This window comes from Trichosurus vulpecula, chromosome 2 (genome assembly GCF_011100635.1).
Source record: "Trichosurus vulpecula isolate mTriVul1 chromosome 2, mTriVul1.pri, whole genome shotgun sequence".
Classification (NCBI taxonomy): domain Eukaryota; kingdom Metazoa; phylum Chordata; class Mammalia; order Diprotodontia; family Phalangeridae; genus Trichosurus; species Trichosurus vulpecula.
The window spans coordinates 226,590,245-226,610,404 of NC_050574.1; the positions used below are offsets into that span (position 1 = coordinate 226,590,245).

At 36.5% G+C, this 20,160-nt stretch overlaps 1 protein-coding gene and 1 non-coding gene across 5 annotated transcripts in view; both read left to right on the forward strand.

The window, feature by feature from the left end:
* PDK1 (pyruvate dehydrogenase kinase 1) overlaps window positions 1-14,862 on the forward strand; it is a 34,203-nt gene extending 19,341 nt beyond the window's left edge. For 2 of the 4 annotated variants that reach the window (XM_036744261.1, XM_036744262.1), the window contains 3 exons: window positions 479-589; window positions 11,971-12,084; window positions 12,440-14,862. In XM_036744261.1, the coding sequence (XP_036600156.1) occupies window positions 479-589; window positions 11,971-12,084; window positions 12,440-12,580 (366 nt within the window). In that variant the 3' untranslated portion in view covers window positions 12,581-14,862. Of the gene's footprint in view, window positions 1-478; window positions 590-1,729; window positions 1,852-11,441; window positions 11,500-11,970; window positions 12,085-12,439 lie in introns of those variants that run through there. The other 2 variants (XM_036744263.1, XM_036744264.1) reach the window with 2 other exon arrangements.
* A 4,945-nt stretch (window positions 14,863-19,807) lies between these two features.
* LOC118840479 lies at window positions 19,808-19,914 on the forward strand. The gene has a single exon (XR_005009671.1). It is a non-coding gene; the product is annotated as a U6 spliceosomal RNA (small nuclear RNA).
* The last annotated feature ends 246 nt before the right edge of the window (window positions 19,915-20,160 follow it).

Consider the following 20,160-nt stretch of genomic DNA (forward strand, 5'->3'; position numbering starts at 1 on the left):
TATATGCCATAGTTTATTAAAATTTTAAAACTATACAAAGACTTATGGAATTTGTATATTTTTCTCTCACAATAAAATTGTTCATTTTGTTTTGCTGTAGGCAAAATAGTGTTATAGTTATCCTTCAAAAAAACTTTTAAGTAATATTCAAGCAAGTACCCAAATTCAGCACTTTATCAGGCTGTAGCATCACTCTAATCTTTGTGTAAAATCATTGCCTTTTACTCTTCATGGAAGTAGGTTTTATTGAATAGGAATTAACTAATTACAACAGGCGCACAAGGGATTTTCTTTACCTCAGTTTTTAGAACTGCCAGTAAAGGCAATGTCTGTATGTTCTCCTATCTTGGGTCTGATTTACTAGATGCCAGATTTAAAAAGCTTTTGTTTCAAAAGCTATATGAATCTGCATGACTACATTATGTGCTAGATTAATAATGTTTTTCTTTTGTAAGAAAATGTTTTTTTTTTCTCTTAGATGAGTGATCGTGGAGGTGGGGTTCCTTTGAGGAAAATTGATAGACTCTTCAACTACATGTATTCAACTGCACCCCGACCTCGTGTTGAGACATCTCGAGCTGTACCCCTGGTGTGTAATCTTGTAATAATGAAATATGTTCTAGTGATGTTCCTTTCTACTCAAGGTAAAAAGAGATGCCTTTTAAACTACTCAGTATGGCCACAAGATGGGGTTCTACACAAGGAATAAGAGAAGATCATTCTGGAGAGAAAACAGTGCCTACTTTAAAAAAAAAAAAATCTTCCAGAGTAAGTTCATGTATTGAGAAAGACAAAATTAATAGAGGTGATTCCATTATTTGATCTAAATCTAAATCATTAGATTTTCAGAGCCAAAAAGTGGTAAAGCACATTTGAGTATATTCTTACTAATGTGCTATGAGAATAAATTAATAAATGCTTGTTGAATTCAGTAAAGTTCTACTCTGATGCATCATCATAGCATGGAGGTGATTCTAGATACTTGAAGGTTATACTACCGGAGTACAAACATTAGAAGGTTAAACCACTCTGGAAAACCTCAAATATATGTTAGTCAGCCTGTGCTTAAAGATACAAAAGGGTAACCTGACACTTCTCTAGACAGCCCATTCCACTTTTGGATAGTTCTGATTGCTAGTTAATTTTTCTGACATGAAGTCAATTTGTTTCTTTGCAAAAACTACCCGTTGTTCCTAGTTTTGTGTTTTTGGGCCAAAGAGAACCAGTTTGTCCTGTTCCACATGACAGAACTTTAGTTACTTGAACATAGATATCCTGTCCCCACTGAGTTTTTCTCTAAGCTAAACAGCTTCCATTCCTTCAACCAAATCATTTGACTTGAACTCAAAAGTCCTTTACCATTTTGGTTACCCTTCTTTGGACACTCCACCTTATCATTGCTTGTGATGGCCAGAACTGAACATAGTACTTCAGATGAGATTTGAGGAGAGCCGATTAGAGAGGGACATACCTTATTTCGAAAAGGTAAGCCTGTCATAATGCAAGATCACATTAGCTTTTATGGCAGCCCAAAAAAGCCAAGTGAAGGGCTGTGTCTCGTATGAGAACTAGTTAAGCTAGTTCATCACCAGAAAATTGACCACTGAGTGACAGATTTTTTAACCACAACAACTCATGAAGACAGTTTGCTAAGGCATAGAAGTTATCTGCCCTGGTAGAAGGAATAGTTAAGTTACTAAAGTATGTTTATGGCATTATGTTAAAACAGGCACACATGAAATAACAAAATCCTTGGATTCAAGGACCCCTACTTTAATCTAGTAGGAATAATCATTGGCAAATTATGAAAGAATCATCTGTGTTGCAACCTGCTAAAAAGTTTATAATTTAGGAAAGGTGAGTTCTATTCAGTTTTATCACTTTAATGATTTGAGTTGAGTTCTCTAAATGTTCTTTTATTGAATTGCGTCAGTGATATTTTCACATTTGCTAAAGTCTGGGTTAGATTCTCCTATGTTAAGTATCTTTCTGAAATGAATGATTTGCAGTCTTGGAACAGCCCCAATTTTTTTTTTTGAGGTCATGGAGTACCAATAATGTTTTTTCTGTAACATCACCAAAACAAAATTCATTGTAAGACTTTGAATCCTCCTCAGGGGTTTACCAGAAGGGCTTCATTACAAATTTACCCATAATGTGGTCCCATATTATACAACATAGTTTTAGTGTATTGCATTTATTTGCTGACTTCCTTTATACCAAAGTAATTCCTAAAATTTATTTAGGAGAAAGTATTAACACTGAAAATGTTGTTAATAATCGAAGGAGAAATTGATTGTGATGTAGTTAAGATTTTAGTTAAAATCAAACCTTTTTGGAGGTGGAGCCTAGATGGTGGAGTACAGGCAGCAGCCCAGCTGAACTCTCTCAACATTCCCTTCCAAACAACTTTAAAATAAATCCTCAAATCAATTTTTGAAGTGGCAGAGCCAACTTTTGGTCAGTGAGACATTTTTCCCAGCCTAAGACAACTTAGGAGGTTGACAGGAGAGGTCTGTGACACCAGGGCAGGTGGCTGTGACAGCAGTGGCAGCTTCAGGAGCTTTCAGCTCTGAGATGGTAAGGGAGTCAAACAACTGGTCAGAAAGAGATTACAGGGGACCCTGTGCTGGCACTGGATGCAACTGGTGCTGATTGGAACTCTCGTGCTCTTAAGCAGTTCTGGGTTGTAGTTTCACCATACATAGAGAGGAACTCTTGTGGTTGATCACAAGGGAGCAGAGGCTCTGGTCGGAGTTCCAAAGTGAAGAGAAGCACTTGTGCTTGTGGGTGCAGGAGTGCAGAGGACCTGACCACCATTCCAGGGCCAAGAGGAGTGCTAGAGCTTGTGGCTGCAGGGGAGTAAGGGCCCTTACTAGTTATCAAAGAATACTGCTCTGATATCCTAGAACCAGTGGGTAAAATAAAAATTGAAAGAATCTTATCAATCACTACCTGAAAGAGATCCCAAAATAAAAATATCCAGAAATATTATTGTCAAATCTCAGAGTTCCCAGGTAAAGGAGAAAATATTGCAAGAAGTAACCAGAAAGAAACCATTCATATATTGTGGAACTATAGTCAGGATCACACATGATATAGTGGCTGTCATGTTAAAGGAGTGGAAGGCTTGGAAAATGATATTCCAGGAGGCAACCAAGAAGAATCTACCCAGCAGAACTGACTAGGGGGTAGGGGGTGGGGAAGGGAAAATGGACATTTAATGAAATAGAGAATTTTCCAGCATTCATGGTGAAAAGACCAGAGCTTAATAGAAAATTTGACTTTCAAACACTAGAGTTAGAGAAGCGCATAAAAAGTAAACATGAAGGAGTAATCATGAAACTCAATATAATTAAACTGTTTACATTTGAATCTATGTGGGAATATGATAGATTAACTCCTAAGAGCTTTATCATTATTAAAGCAATTAGAAGGATTGTACATAGAGGGCATGAGTATGAGTCAGTTATATTGGGATGATCTCTACTCCCTCCCCCCCCCCAAAAAAAAGAAAAACCAAACATGAAGGGATGAGATAGGGATGCATTGGGAGAAGGGGGAAGGGAGAGGTAGAATAGGGAAAATTTTCTCACATAAAAGAGGCTTGCAAGGAAGAGCTTTTATAGTGGAGGGGGAATATGAGTGGGGGGAACAGGCAGTGCTTGAACTTCACTCTCTTCAGAATTGGTTCAACGAGGGAAGAATACACACATGCACACGCACATGCACACACACACTCAGTTGGGTATAGAAATCTATCTTATCCAAAAAGAAATAAGACAGAAAGGGGATAATAGGGATAATAAAAGGGAAGGCAGATTAAGGGAGGGAATGGTCAGAAGCAAAGCAGGGTTTTGAGGAGGGCAGGATAAAAAGAAGAAAAAACAGGAAAAAAGGATGGCGGGAACTATACATTAATCATAACTGAATGTAAATGGCATAAGCTCACCCATGAAATGGTAATAGATAGTAGAATCGATTAGAAACCACACACAAAGCTAAAATAAAAGACTGGAGCAGAAATGCAATATGCTTCAACTGAAGTAAAGGCAGAGGTAGCGATCATGGTCTCAGACAAAGCAAGAGAAAAAATATTTATAGCAGCTCTTTTTTGTGGTGGCAAAGAATAGGAAATTGAGGGGATGCTCATCAATTGGGGAATGGCTAAACAAGATGTGGTATGTGATTGTGATGGAATACTGTTGTGCTATGAGAAATGATGAGGTAGGTGGTTTCAGAAAAAAAAACATGGTAAGACCTATATGAACTGATACAAAATGAAATGAGAACTGGAGATCATTGTGTATAGCAGGTCTGTACAACCTGTGGCCCACCAAAGGATTTCGGGTGTCCCATGAAAAATGTAGAGGAAAACATCCTTTTTGTGTAGAGGAAATCCTTTGGTAGGCCACAGGTTGTGCAGGCTTGCTGTACGGCAACAGCAATGTTGTAATGATGATCAGTTGTGAAAACTTGGCTAATCTGATGAATATAATGATCTAAGACAATTTCAGGGGACTCATGATGAAAAAATGCTATCTACCTCGAGAGAGAGAAGAGATGAACTCTGAGTGCAAATAGAAGTATAATTTTCTTGCTTTATTCATTTTTTTGTGATGTGGCTAATATGGAAATATGTTTTACATGATTTCACATGTATAACTAATTTATCAGTTGGCTTGTCTTCTCACTGGGTAGAGGAGAAGTGTGAAGGAGGGAGAAAATTTGGTACTCAAAATTTAGGGGAACAAAAGCAAAAAATAAATAATAAATTTGAGAAATACAAAATTACCTATACAGATAGAAAAATAATATTTAAGATTCTATTAATATGGTAGTTCATATTAGGCTTGAAGACCTTGTATAGAAAAATTAATTACCATAGATACTAGTTTTTAAAAAACACTTAGGTTAATTCAAAAAAGTTGCCTCATGTTCTGTTACTAGTTTTATTTACTGGAAGAAAACTTGATTTATAAATCTGGGACTTACAAATGAGGTGATAATTCAGATGAGAAAAAGGTGCTTCAGTTAAAAAAAGTCACAGGTTCTTTAAAATGATTATTAATTCTGGTGTGAAACTTTCAGTAAGAAGCATCTGGGTTGCACAATGATTAGAGTACTGGTCCTGTAATCACAGAGTTCAAATTTGACCTTGGATACTTACTATCTGTGTGTACCTGGGCAAATCATTTAACCTCTCTGAGCCTCAGCTCATTTTACAGATAATGAACTGAAGTTGTTATGAAGATCAGATGAAGTAATATTTGTGAAGCACTTTACAAACCTCAAAGCATTATATAAATGCTATCTGTTATTAGTAACAAGATAAATTTTATCATGGATGTGAGAAAAATACATTTATTTTTACATATAAAGGTATTACCATGTAATTCTTGAAAATGTTTGCTTTGAATTTCAAAACGAAAAAGATTGGATTATTATATTGCATATAGCTCAAATAGTTTTGAAATCAGTACAGTATAATCTGCAGACAAGAATATTTGTAGAATTTCTTTTTCTAATACATTCTGTTATTTTCCACTTTAATTTTTTCCCAAGTTCTTTTTTTATTACTTTATTTTAGTTTTCAACATTCACTTCCATAAGTTTTAAATATTCTCCCCTTCCTTCCCCCCTCCCTCCCCAGGATAGCCTGCAATCTGATATAGGCTCCACATATACATTCCTAGTAAACATTTTCACATTAATTATATTGTATAGAAGAATTTAAATGAATGGGACAAACCATGAGAAAGAAAAATAAAACAAAAAAATAGTCTGCTTCACTCTGCATTCATACTCCATAGTTCTTTCTCTGGATGTGGATGGCATTTTCCGTCATGAGTCCTTTGGAATTGTTTTAGGTCCTTACATTGCTGAGAAGAGCTAATTTTATCAAAATCAGTTATTGTACACTGTGGCTGTTACCGTGTACAGTGTTCTGGTTCTGCTCACTTCACTTAGCATCAGTTCATATAAGTCTTTCCAGGTTTTTCTGAAGTCTACCTGTTCATCATTTCTTATAGCACAATAATATTCCATTACATTCATATTCCATAACTTGTTCAGCCCCAATTGATGGGCATCCCCTCAATTTCCAGTTCTTGGTCACCACAGTGAGAGCTGCAATAAATATTTTTGTACATGTGGGTCCTTTTCCCATTTTTATGATCTCTTTGGGATACAGCCCTAGAAGCAGTATTGCTGGGTCAAAGCATATGCACATTTTTATAGCCCTTTGGGCATAGTTCCAAATTGTTTTCCAGAATGGTTGGATCAGCTCACAGCTCCACCAACTTTCCCACATCTTCTCCAACATTTATCATTTTCCTGTTTTGTCATGTTAGCCTATCTGGTAGGTGTGATGTGGTACCTAAGAGTTGTTTTGATTTGCATCTCTAATCAATAGTGATTTAGAGCATTTTTTCATATGACTATAGATATCTTTAATTTTTTTCTCTGAAAACTGCCTTTTCATATCCTTTGACCATTTATCAATTGGGGAGTGACTTGTATTCTTGTAGATTTGACTCAGTTCTCTATATATTTTAGAAATGAGGCCTTTATCAGAGATACTAGTTGTAAAAATTCTTTCCCAGTTTTCTGCTTCCCTCCCTTCCTTGGTTGTATTGGCTTTGTTTGTGCAAAAACTTTTCAATTTAATGTAATAAAAATTATCCATTTTGCATTTCATAATGTTCTCTATCTCTTGTTTGGTCATAAGTTCCTCCATTCTCCATAAATCTGACAGAGAAGCTATTCCTTGCTCCCCTAATTTGTTTATAGTATCAGCTTTTATATCTAAATTGTGTACCCATTTGGACTTTACTTTGGTAAACAGTGTCAGACGTTGGTCTGTGCCCAGTTTCTGCCATACTATTTTCCAGTTTTCCCAGCAGTTTTTGTAAAATAGTGAGTTCTTATCCCAGAAGCTGGGATCTTTGGGTTTATCAAACAGTTGATTGCTATAATCAGTGACTACTGTGTCTTGTGCACATAGCCTATTCCACTAATCTATTGAGATAATCATGTGTTTTTTGTTAGTTTTGTCATTGATATGATCAGTTATGCTGATAGTTTTCCTAATATTGAACCAGCCCAACATTCCTGGTATAAATCCTAACTGATCAAAGTGTATTATTCTTGTGATAAGTTGCTGTAATCTTTTTGCTAATATTTTATTTAAAATTTTTGCATCTATAGTCACTAGGGAAATTGGTCTGTAACTTTCTTTCTCTGTTTTGACTTTTCCCGGTGTAGGTATCAGTACCATATTTGTATCATAAAAAGAATTTGGTAGGATTCCTTTTTTGTCAGTTTTCCCACATAGTCTATATAGTATTGGAATTAATTTTTCTTTGAATGTTTGATAGAATTCTCTTGTAAATTCATCTGGCCCTGGAGTTTTTTTCCTAGGGAGTTCATTGATGGCTTGTTCAGTTTCTTTTTCTGAGATGGGGTTATTTAAGTAATTTACTTCCTCTTCTATTAATCTGGGTAATTTATATTTTTGTAAATATTCATCCCTTTCACTAAGATTGTCAAATGTATGGTCATACAGTTGGCACTTTTCCATTTTATAAGTGAATTTACAAGCCCTGAAAGCAAGAAACATCCATCCCAGGATGACTTAGACTCACAGGCACTATTATAGTGCTGGATCACACCATAGTATACATCATTCCTCAGATTACTCAAGAATTAATCATTTAACACAGCCAAGAAGTCATTGATTTACTTGTATATAACATTTGGTGTCTCAGCAGTCAGATGTCCTTGAAGGGAAGGCAAATTTCTGAAGTTGGTATCTAGATCTTCTGGGGGGCAGATAGATGTCCATCAGGGAAAAGTAGTGTAGACCTGAGCCCAACAATTATCTTGTTCAGACTGATAGGCTGCCGTTGTTTTTGCTGGTTAAAGAAGGGAGTAATTCATTTGGCTGCTCTTCCCTCCACCTTACCAGTGAGGTGGCTGTGTCTGGCCTTGATCCTTTTTTGGTGACTGCTGCTGAGATGGGGTCAGCTGTTGTACCAGGAAGGTGGGGTGCTGGGACACCGAGAGCAACAGAACTGATGGCTGCTGGGGACATGGCCATTGCAGCTGAGGTAGTAGCTCCTGTACATATCAGAAAGGCAGTGGGTGATAGTGTGAGTACACATACCACTATCCTCTCCAGAGCATGCAGTGGTGACTTCACTCCTCTACAAAAGGAGGTATGTGTGGTATAATTCTTTGGCCCTTGTTTTCCTTGCAGGGCCCAGGAAGATGCACACTGGCTGGAGTTTCCCTGGGAAACTGGCCTGAAGAAGGCCCAAGGCTGAAGTTGAGTTGATGGTCTCAAAGCCAGTGTGATGGCTTTGGGAAGTGCCATATCCTGAGCAAACAGCCTCAGTGGTTGAAGCTCCACTTCTCTTTTCCATGAAGTTGCTACTTCTTCAGCCAGCTCCCCAACTATGGTCACCTGACCCTGACCATGAGTTGGACCTGGTTGAATTTCTTGGTGATAACTCATGATTGGAGAGGTCATGTTCATGGAGGTTCTCTTTGGGAATTTGACTTGGAGATGAGTGTTCTAGGTGCATCTCTTTTCTTGAGTTGGTCGAAGCCAGAGATGCCTACTTTTTCTGATGTACTGATTGTCTAACTCTTTTGAAATTAGATCTGCATTTTAAGATTTATCAGTAGAGCTCTTCTCTGAAAGTTCTCTTTCATATCATACCAGGCTATGAGTTCTTTTGAAAATAGTTGATAAGCAATACTAAGTTGCTCTGTGTTAAATACTATACGTTTTCTTCCAATTGATGAAGCAGAAGCATATTTAAAAGAATCAGACTTACTATCTTTTGGTGGTAGGTTGTCCATCTTCCTTGACGAGTTAAAATTCAGATCTAAATGGTAGGACTTAATAGATGAACTTTTTTCTTAATCATTATTCTTCTTATGGTATCCCTCTTACTCTTACTGGGACTTTGTACACTTTTGGTAATGCTTTGACTTTAAAAATCAGTCTTTCCCTAGCAATAATTCTATGATGACAAATTAATAATAATGCCACCCTTATAGGTAATTACCTCAGAGGACCCAAAGAGCAATGAAAAGAGGCATACATGGTGGGTGTGAATAGACTGCAACAAATTATTATTGCAAATTTGCTTGTGAGAAGTGGTGCAAGAGACATTCATGACTAGAAAAGAAGGCAATTGATCATATACTGTGAGGATAACTGATAAATAGTCCAAGTCCTATACTAGTTATACAGAAAATTTGCAAAGAACCAAGAGAAGGCCTTCAGCATGCTAGGTAGATTCTTTGTGGAGAACTTATGGAAAGATACTTTTTCATGGTTCCAAGAGCACAGAGTCACCCACTCCACCCCACCCCTATACATACATATCTAGATATTTCTATACATATATGTATTATTTTCATGTACACTTATATAGATGCATATAGGTGTATATACATGTCTTTGTTTAATAACTTGGCTTAAGAAAGCACTTTTAAAAAAATCACTTCCTAAATTACCTGGACAATTCAGGACAACCTTAGTTTCTTCAGTCAATAAAAAGTAATTTATTGAGCATGAATTTTGTACCTAACATTATGTGACATGTAAGACATGATCCATCCTTTTAAGGAGTTTAGAGTTGGAAATATAGACAACATATATGGAAGAATTAGAGAACAAGTGCTAAATGGTGTATTATTCACGATGAGTTTAATAAGACTTCATACAGGAGTGACTGAGGGGAATAGAGAGGACATTTCAGGTAGGGAACCAGCATGGTCAAAGAGAGGCAATGATGAGCATGGAATGTGTAGAGCAGAGGTGTCAAACATGTGGCCCACAACACTCCTGAGTGTAGCCCAGGCCAGATTAAAATGTAATTCCTGTCTGATGTTAATGTATTTATTTATAGAAACTACATGCATACATATACATGTGTATGTATACACACGGGGATAAATGTGTAGTTTTCTAAGTCAGTATATGGTTCATGAGATCCTTATGTACAGTTTAGGGGCCCCTCTTTCTCTTTGAATTTGACTTCACTGTTGTAGAGGACAGTGGATAGACCTAGCTGGCTGAAACAGAGGTTGAGAAATGAAATTTCCGGTGGAAATGCCTTGAAAGTAGAGCACAGGATTTTGAACTTGATGTGGTTGGAAGTAGGTGAGTTCTTCTACGTTTTCAAGTGGTGGGGTGGGGGTGGTACGGTAAAAAGTACTTTTAGGAATATTATTCTGGTAGTGGTATGCACGATAGAGGGGAAAGGCTGGAGTTAGGGAGTTTAATGAATTATAAGCCTTGTGTTAACTCATTGAGTGATAGGATTTATAGCTGGAAGGGATTTTACAGGTCATATAGTTCAACCCCTTTATTTTATTGATGATGAAAGTAGAAAACGATGATTTTTGCATTGTTACGTAAATAGTAAGGAGAAATGAGATTTGAATGTGGGTCATTTTGACTCTGAATCCAGTGCTCTTTTCATTGCACCATGATGCTTTAAGCACCTGGATTAGAATGCTTGGCATTGGGAATGCAAAAGAAATGATCAAAGAGACAGTTGAAAGGGGAAAAAAAAAGTGACATCCAGAGCTTGAATATTTAGAGTGTGACCATTCTTAAGTCTTGGTGGAATAATACCTAAACACTATTATCTGTAGGTACAAATTGCTCAAGAAATATGGGAAGTATAATCTTAAGTGGACAGGTACATGTCTGATATAGATATAGAGAGATCCAAAAATAAAAAAGGTCAGTTTATGGCTAAATATAAAAGAAAAAATTGTGTCAATATTGGAGTTTTATTAAGATGTTACATATAAAACTTTTTTTACAAGGCATCATGTTGTCCAAATCATGACCTAGTAATGATGAAGAATTTCATTATAATTAGGTTGCTACTGGGAAAGCAGACTATTATAACATAGGCAGTCGAAAATGCTTTAAACAAAATATTTTTAAAATTTTTATTTTTTATTAAAACAGTTTTATTTTACTATCTGATTCTAATTAGCAGGGAGAAGCTGGTTGGAAATCTACAGTTAAGACTTTTAGTGATGAAGTGTGTAAATGTATATGTATAAATATACACATATGTATGTATGAATGAAAGTCTATTGTAACCATTATGTAAGTGAAAGCATTTGTGATAAGTGACAATAGAACTAAGAAAGTTGGCTTAGTAAAGAGTTCATAAAGAAAATTCATGATGTGGCTAAAGTTTTTTTTTCCCCATGGCTTATGGATATTAGATTTATAATCACAGCTTTTTAAGGCCAAATTTAGAAAAAATGAGTGTCAAATAAGTGACATTTGTTTTTAGCAATTTAATGGCATTAGAGTGCTTTATGTTCATTATCTCCTTTTATCCCTACAGTAAATCTTATGAGGTACTTAGTAGTCTGTTATTATTTTCATTTTACAGAATGAGGACATTGAAGCTTAGAAAAGTTTTTGTGACTTGCCCAAGGTCTACACTGCTAGTAAGTAGTGGATCCAGTACTCAAGCCACAGTCTTCTGACTCCAAGTCCATTGCTCTTCTGTTCCTTGGTACTTCTAGAAATGATCAGAGATGAATGTTCTTTTGAGAGAGGTAGCCAAATTATGCCAAAGAAAAAGGAAATTTGGACTGTGCCACATAATGGTCAACTTAGCAAGAACACACCAAGACCATACTCAAGTCATTTTATATGAAATAAAGGAAAAAGGAGTTTTAAGTAAACAGAATTGAAGGTTTGAAAAAAAAAAAACCATACTTAGATTTAAGATTCATTATTTACAATAAACTGTGTTGGGCATTAAAATGAAAAATTCACTGGAACTTCCTTCTTTCACATTTATCTTAACATGTAAAAGTGAACAAACTGTAACCTAATACGTAAATGGATGTGGGAGTTATGATTGTAACTTACTGACACCAATTTTGTTCTTTTCTCTTACTGTTATTAAAAAGGCTGGTTTTGGATATGGATTGCCCATATCTCGGCTTTATGCACAGTACTTTCAAGGAGACCTGAAATTGTATTCCTTAGAAGGTTATGGGACAGATGCTGTTATTTACATTAAGGTAATGACTACAGCCCTTTTTATTTACCAGAGCAATCTATCTTAGTTTGTCTTTGGCTTATCAAAAAGCTTAATTTTAAGTTACAATCTAACTTTACATCAATGGATGTGCATATACATGTGTGTGCATGTTATGTCGGTGCATGAGTATAAAAATGCATCTTAATGGTCTTTGAGAAACACCACAGTGAGGTAAGTGATAAACCTAGCTTATCAAGTTGGTTACCTTCATTTTCCTGCAGTGGCTACATTCTTTATCTAATAGGGAAACCATTCACAATGGCTAAGATGTCCATTTTAAAGTATCGGTGGTTGTGTTGTAAACTGAACTTAATGTGAGTTTCTGTTACTTCTAGGCCTTATCAACAGAGTCGGTGGAAAGGCTCCCGGTATATAATAAAGCTGCGTGGAAACATTATAAAGCCAATCATGAGGCAGATGACTGGTGTGTGCCAAGCAGTGAACCAAAGGACATGACCACATTCCGCAGTGCATAGCTGCATCCAGGCCATCTGAAAAAACAAAACGGGTTTCTAGTATTATATTTGAGAGGGACTTTGGAAAACTGTTACCTAAAACATTTTACATCTGATTTTCACACTCACTGACTGGGTAGAATAATTGGAAACTGAATTCCATAGCTGTCTTTCAGACCTCCTAAAACATTGAACTGTGTCATTTAACTGTAAGAAGAAAGAAAATTCTAGCTACTGTATACATTTACTTTTAACTACTGCAAATGTGGCAAACTTCCTTTTCAGTGGACTTCAGGGACCAGGTTTCAGGTATAGAAATCTCCAGGTTCCTTATGGGACCTGTGCAATTTATCTTACATCTATTAAAAACATTTCTTTAATTGTACTGATTAATTGGTTAACTACCTTTTTATTAGTCTGGAACATCTTGTTTTGCTTTATTTAATTCCACTTAGGAATGAGAGTAAATTAAAATTGTTTTCACAATAATCAATTGGTTGCACATATAATGGCAGAAAGTTATTAGCCTGTGGGTTTAATACCACCTGCTTTTTATAACTTGCTTTTGTAGTTGACTTAGAGCCACTTATTTTTAGAAGTAAATTTTCTTTTTCAGAATAATCAATATCTAGTTCTCTCTGTTCAGTTAAGATCCTGTGAAATTTATACTGAATGTTCTTTTGATTAATTTCAGGAGGAAAATTTTTATTGCTGAATGACTAGCAACCCTTAACAAATCTTCAAAAATTTAGAGGGGGTAGCTCTTTACTGTGTGATTATAATTTGTTTAGTGATTCTAATTATGACATTGAGAAGCAGTGTGACATACTTGATAGAAGGCCAACATTGGAGTCAGGAAGACCTAGGTCCAAGTCTTGCCCAGCTGTGTAGCAAAGGTCAGCCATTTAACTTCTTGCCTTAATTCTGTAAGATTGTAAGGTGATTTGTGTTGGTGGAAGGAATTTTCATAACAAGAGTTCACAATAACAATGAAATCACAGATCTAGCTTCCTTCCCTAAAAAGCAATCCTAATAATGGTAGAATTATCCATACATACGACGTGGGCATAATGATACAGGTCTAGATTAGATTTCCAGACATCTAAAAAACCATAATAAAACTTCTCTCAATTGGTCAGTCTTCCAGCCTCCTCAATTACTGGGTGTCTGTATAGGAGGGGCCGTTATGTAGCTATTGTGTATAAGAGAACACAGCAGAATAGAAAGAATAAGAATTTAATAAATAACAATTGATAGCAGAGATTAGACTTACGGATAAAAAGCCATATGTATCTTGGCAGCATCATTCTATCAGCACAAATGGTAATTGATTTTTGTGATAAGTTACCAAAAAAGACGTCAGTTCTCCTTCAGTATTGGAGATGTGACTATAAAGTAATAAGACTGTTTTGTGAACCTGTATCATTTTTTTAAGCCAGTGGGAGAAGTATCTCATACAGTTTTAAAAAAAGCTTTTTATTTGAAAATGTTAAAATAGTTTCACTTATAAAGGATAGTATGTTTTCTGATGATGCAGGTTAAATGAGGTATTACCGCCTATGCTATATAAACATTGCTAATTTTGGAGGCATGATCAACTACTAAAAAAAAATCCAATGTATTATTAATTTACTACATATTAGTAGATGAAGGGCAAATGATTCTGACTCATTAACATTGCTGTTTATAACTGTCTTCAAATTTTCTAGCAATAATGATGTATAAACTTTTGGAACTCTTTAAATCAGAATAGGTTTTAAATAAATTATAAAATGGGCATCATCTTTCTTAAAATGAAATTTTTACAGTTGAGGCATACAAGATTGCCATTTCCAATTTTTTAGTCCCATCATAAAGTGTCTTTTTCCTTTAGATAGCTTAACTCAGACATACTTACACTTTTAGATAGGGTGATTGATTTGGATTTCTTTCTAATAATTGTGATCATCCACAGAAACTTACAAATATGAAATTTTTTGTTTCCTCCTGGTTCCTTATCATTTAGCATATTACTTGACTAATTAATGGTTCTTGATGGCTCTAAACTGTTTTAAAACATATATTCACCAAGGCCTAGTTTATGCAAATATGGTGAAGATAATTTACTTTTAACTGTAATGTATAGATGCCATTCGTTTTCTGAATCAGTAGAGCTGAGAAAACTATGAACTGTTTTAGGAGGTCATAGTAAAGTAGATATTCTGTTTTGGCTATGTTCATACCCATCTGTGGTTTCCTTTTCTTGAATCAGGAAATTTAAGTGAGATATTCAAATAAAGTATAAAGTATAATTTTATGAAACATTTTGTATGTGGAACTAAATTGATACCATGGATTGAACTAAAAAATCCTTTCAAAACTGTTTTACTACAGAGCTGCTATGTCTTATATAATAAAATCAATTATTCCTCCCTGTCAATGCCTACTGTTCAAGTAAATTTTCATCAGAAGGGATGAGGGGAAAATAGGAAATTGAAGCTTTATGACTTATATGAATCTATTTTTTTGTTAGTGGCCAAGACATAAATGGTATTATAGAGTGAAGAATGAAATGACTGAAGAAACAAAGGTTCACGCTTCTGAGCATATCAGTTTATTACACAATACATGCCAATTGTGTAACAAATCAGGGACCAGGGCACTTCCTCACCTTTGGCCCTGAACCCTGAATTGGGGGGGTGGAGGGGGAGGGGTGGGTGGAGAGACAGATTTTTATGCATTAAAAATAATTAAATGAGACCAACTAATTAAAAGAAAACAGGGCACAAACCAGGATAAAATTAGGTAATCTGATTTCTAATTGGAGGAAAGATTAAAGATTTTTCAAGTTGGGAAGGAGAGAATAAACAGGTAACAATTCTTTGAATTCAGAAAAGGGGGTGACCCACTCCCTCCCAAATGACTATATTCAGTCAAAGGAACATGGAAACAATAACTGATTGACCAGTACAGGGCCAGTTCTCAGGTAAGACATGGGTTGCTTGAGATGTATAAGTATGAGAAAGCTCCTTGCATTAATCTTCAGATCTGGCTGGGTTTCTGATCAGCATAACCTAGGTCCTTAGTTAAGGGTCTCAAAGTAGCAGATAAAGGGGATCCAGCTTCCCAGCCCCACAGGGCTACATTCAAACAGTGTAATAAGGTTTTCTCACAGTTTTCATAATTTTAATGGTTTTCTCACATGTCAGAAATTGGACTAGATCCATAGGGAATGAAGCTGTCTCTAGAATTGAGTCACAATATGGTGTCAGTATGGTTCACTCAATTCCTACTACCACTTACTGTTTTACTTCCCTCCGTATTCTTGAAATGGAAGGTGTTAATGCTCACGTTACCTGCCTAATGAGTTGTGAGGAAAGTTCTTTGTAAACCTTGATACACATATGTTACTATTAATAATGACAGTGAGAGCAATAGGTTATCTATTGACATTCAGCTACTTTAGCAGTATATCCTCACTGACCTTTGGACAAGGATATCACATTTAGAATACCAACAGTCAAATTGGAATTTAGAGATGGTCTAAAGACTTGTGACTCTTAGAACCATCTGCCTCCTTTCTTGCTATTATGCTAATTTCAGTGAAGAAGTAGAAAGAGGCCACTCAGAAAAGAGGGCTATTTTGTATTTTGCTTTGTTTCAGGATTTACTATGGCCAAAAATTTCATTACTGAGTAGCTAGCCTACTGGTGATGAGCCTCTCAGTGCTGGTTCTTGAAAAAGCATACTTGATCTGTTTCTAGGACCACACTCAAAGCCTTTCCAGAATGGTGGAACTTTCCAGAGTATGCATTCCACTGACATAGCTGAAGAACCCAAAAGTCACTTTCATGCCATAATAGGTCATCAGAGTAGGATTTTGTGGAGCTTAGAAACATCCAACCTTGAGAATGCAACATAAATGCAATTCAAATTAAATGTACAAAAGCCTCTCTAGGTGACATTGTGAAATAAAGATTCAGAGAGAACAAAATGTTTAATAGAAAGTGGCATATTCATTACATTTGAAAAGGGTTGCTGGAATCAGAGTCAAGATTGTAGAGTGAGAAGTATTTTTGCCGTAGCTCCCAGCAAATCTTCACAGTAATCTAGAAAATGCTCCAGACTGAATTCTGAATGAGAAAGCCAAGAAAAAGTCAAAGTGAGTCATTTTCCAGCCCAGAGGAGGGCAGGTCTGCCAACAGCAGGGCAGGGGTTGGGGCAGGGGGCAGTAGCCATGAGGACAGGGAATATTATAGTGCCCTGGGACAAAAAAAGGAGTTGAGAGAGAACAAGGCAGAAAGAGAGCCCAGGGAACCCCTGAACTAGCTCTGGGATCAAGAATAGGTCCTTTTTTGGCAGCTTTTTTTTGCCCATTACATAGTCTGGGCCACAGATTCAGGCTAGAGAGAAGTGATTGCAAAGAAACAGGATCCTAGGTAAGTATGGAGCACAAAGCAAGTTCCAGAAACTTTGTTGTGTGGCTGTCAGTGCAGGAGCAGAGCAGTGACTCCATTTTAGTCTTTAGCCCAGCACAATCCTGCAGTGGAATAAGCAGAGCAGAAAACCAAGACTGAAGGAGAGCCAGCAAGTTTACTTGCTCTGAACCTGTTAAATTTCCCAGCAGGCTAACAGTAACTGAGTTCAACAGCGGTGTGCTGAAACAACTCTATGCAAGCCGACACACCCAACTAGAGGAATGCAGACCAAGAGGGCAATGAACAGAATTCTCCTCAGATCACATCACTTTGGAAGCACTGAAAACATGCAAGTCCATAGACAGAACTGTAAAAATAGCAGGATATAAACTCAGACCAGATATTCTCTCACCTTGTCATCCCATCCCAAGAAGTGAACAGAACCCAACATTATCATAAAGCCAAAGTCAAGAAGTAGGCTGGAAGAAATGAGCAAAGATGAAAACAAAACAAGAAACTCTAACCATAAAGATGGTGATAGGGAAGCGCAAGACTCAACGCAGAAGAAGAGAACAACTTGAAAGCATCTATATAAACAAAGCCTTGGAAAAATGCACACTAGACACAAGCCCAATAAGAATTTCTGGAATATGTCCAGAGCTCCCAGATCAAGGAGAAAATACTGCAAGCAGCCAGAAAGAAACAATTTGAGTATTGTGGAAACCCAATCAGAATAACCCAAGATCTGGCAGCCTCTACATTAAGAGATCGAAGGGCTTGGAATATGATATTCTGGAGGTCAATGGAGCTAGGATTAAAACCTAGAATCACCTACCCAGCAAAACTGAGTATCATGCTCCAAGGCAAAATATGGATTTTCAATAAAATAGAGGACTTTCAAGCTTTCTCAGTGAAAAGACCAGAGCTGAATAGAAAATTTGACTTTCAAACACAAGAATCAAGAGAAGCATGAAAAGGTAATCAAGAAAAAGAACAAGAAAAAGAAATTGCAAGGGACTTACTAAAGGTGAACTGTTTTGTTGACATTCCTACATGGAAAGATGATGTGTATGATTCATGAGACCTCAGTATTAGGGTAGCTGAAGGGAATATGCATACATATATGTTTAGGTATATATATATGGGGTGAATGTGTATGTATGTATATATGTGTATATATATATATATATATGTATATATATAGAGAGAGAGGGAGAGAGGGAGGGAGAGAGAGAGCGCGGACACAGGGTGAGTTGAAGATGAAGGGAAGATATCTAAAAGAAATAAAATCAAATTAAGGGATGAGAGAGGAATATACTGAGAGAGGGAGATAAGGAGAGATAGAATGGGGTGGATTATCTCACATAAAGGTGGCAAGAGGAAGCAGTTCTGTGGGAGGAGGGGAGAGGGCGGGTGAGGGGGGAATGAGTGAACCTTGCTCTCATCAGATTTGGCCTGAGGAGGGAATACCATGCATACACAATTGGGAATCTTACCCCACAGGAAAGAAGAGGGAAGAAGATAAAAAAAGGGGGGGATGATGGAGGGGAAGGCTGATGGGGGTGGAGGTAGTCAAAAACAAATACTTTCGAAAGGGGACAGGGTCAAGGGAGAAAATTCAATAAAGGGGGATGGGTTGGGAAGGAGTAAAATATAGTTAGTCTTTCACAACAGTATTGTGGAAGGATTATACATAATGATACACATGTGGCCTATGTTGAATTGCTTGATTTCTTAGGGAGGGTGGGTGGGAAGGGAAGAGGGGAGAGAATTTGGAACTCAAAGTTTTAAAAACATGTTCAAAAACAAAAAAAAAAGTTTTTGCATGCAACTAGAAAATAAGATACACAGGCAATGGGGTGTAGAAATTTATCTTGCCCTATAAGAAAGGAAGGGAAAAGGGGATGGGAAGGGAGTGGGGTGACAGAGGGGAGGGCTGACTGGGGAACAGGGCAACCAGAATATACGCCATCTTGGAGTGGGGGGGAGGGTAGAAATGGGGAGAAAATTTGTAATTCAAACTCTTGTGAAAATCAATGCTGAAAACTAAATGTGTTAAATAAATTAATAAAAAAAGAAAAAAAGAATTTCTGGAATATGGCACTAAGGAGCTAAAATGGTCTTTTGGAAATGAGCTATGGAAGAAAGATATGAAAAGAGAATTAATAATTTGTTAAGAGGTACAAAATCTTACTGAAGTAACTCCTTGAAAATTAAAATTGGACAAATGGAGTCTAATGACTCCTTGAGACAAAGAAATAATAAAGTCAAAAGACTTAAGGAAGAAAATTTGAAATAGCTCATTGGAAAAACAACTGACCTGGAAAATAGATCTAGGATAAATAACTTAAGAATCGTTGGACTACCTTAAAATCATTTTTTTAAAAAAAACCTAGACATCATATTTCAAAAATTATAAAGAAAAACAGCCCAAAAATCTTGGCTCCAAAGGACACAGTGGAAATGGAAAGAATCCACCAGTCACCTGCTGAAAGAAACCCCAAAATTAAAACTGAGGAATATTATAATGAAAATCCAGAGCTCCCAGTTTTAGGAAAACATACTGCAAGCAGGCAGAAAAAGAATTCAAGTACCATGGAGACATAGTCATGATCACACAGGATTTAGGAGTCACTGGTATAAAGAACCAGAGGGCTTAGAATATGATATCCCAGAAGGCAAAGGATCTAGGATTACAAGCAAGAATAACCTACCCAGTGAAACAGCATAATCCTCTGGGGGGAAATGGATATTTAATGGAATACAGCACTTTCATGTACACCTGATGAAAAGACTAGAAAATTGACTTTCAGACGTAGGATTCAGGAGAAAAATGAAAAGGTCAACATGAGTGCTTGCTTCAGCAGCACATATACTAAAATTGGAACAATACAGAGAATTTTAGCATGACCTTTGTGCAAGGATGACACACAAATTCATGAAACATTCCATATTTTTGTGAAGAAAGGTGTATCCTAGCCATACCACATCTCAAACTGTATTTTTAAATGGTAATCTTCAAAGTTATGTGGTACTAGCTAAGAAATAGAGTGGTGGATCAGTGAACAGACTCAGTAGTAAATGACCATAGTAATCTACTGTTTGATAAACCCAAAGACCTCAGCTTTTGGGACAAAAACTCACTATTTGACAAAAACTGCTGGGAGAACTGGAAAACAATAGGGCAGAAATGAGGTATAGACC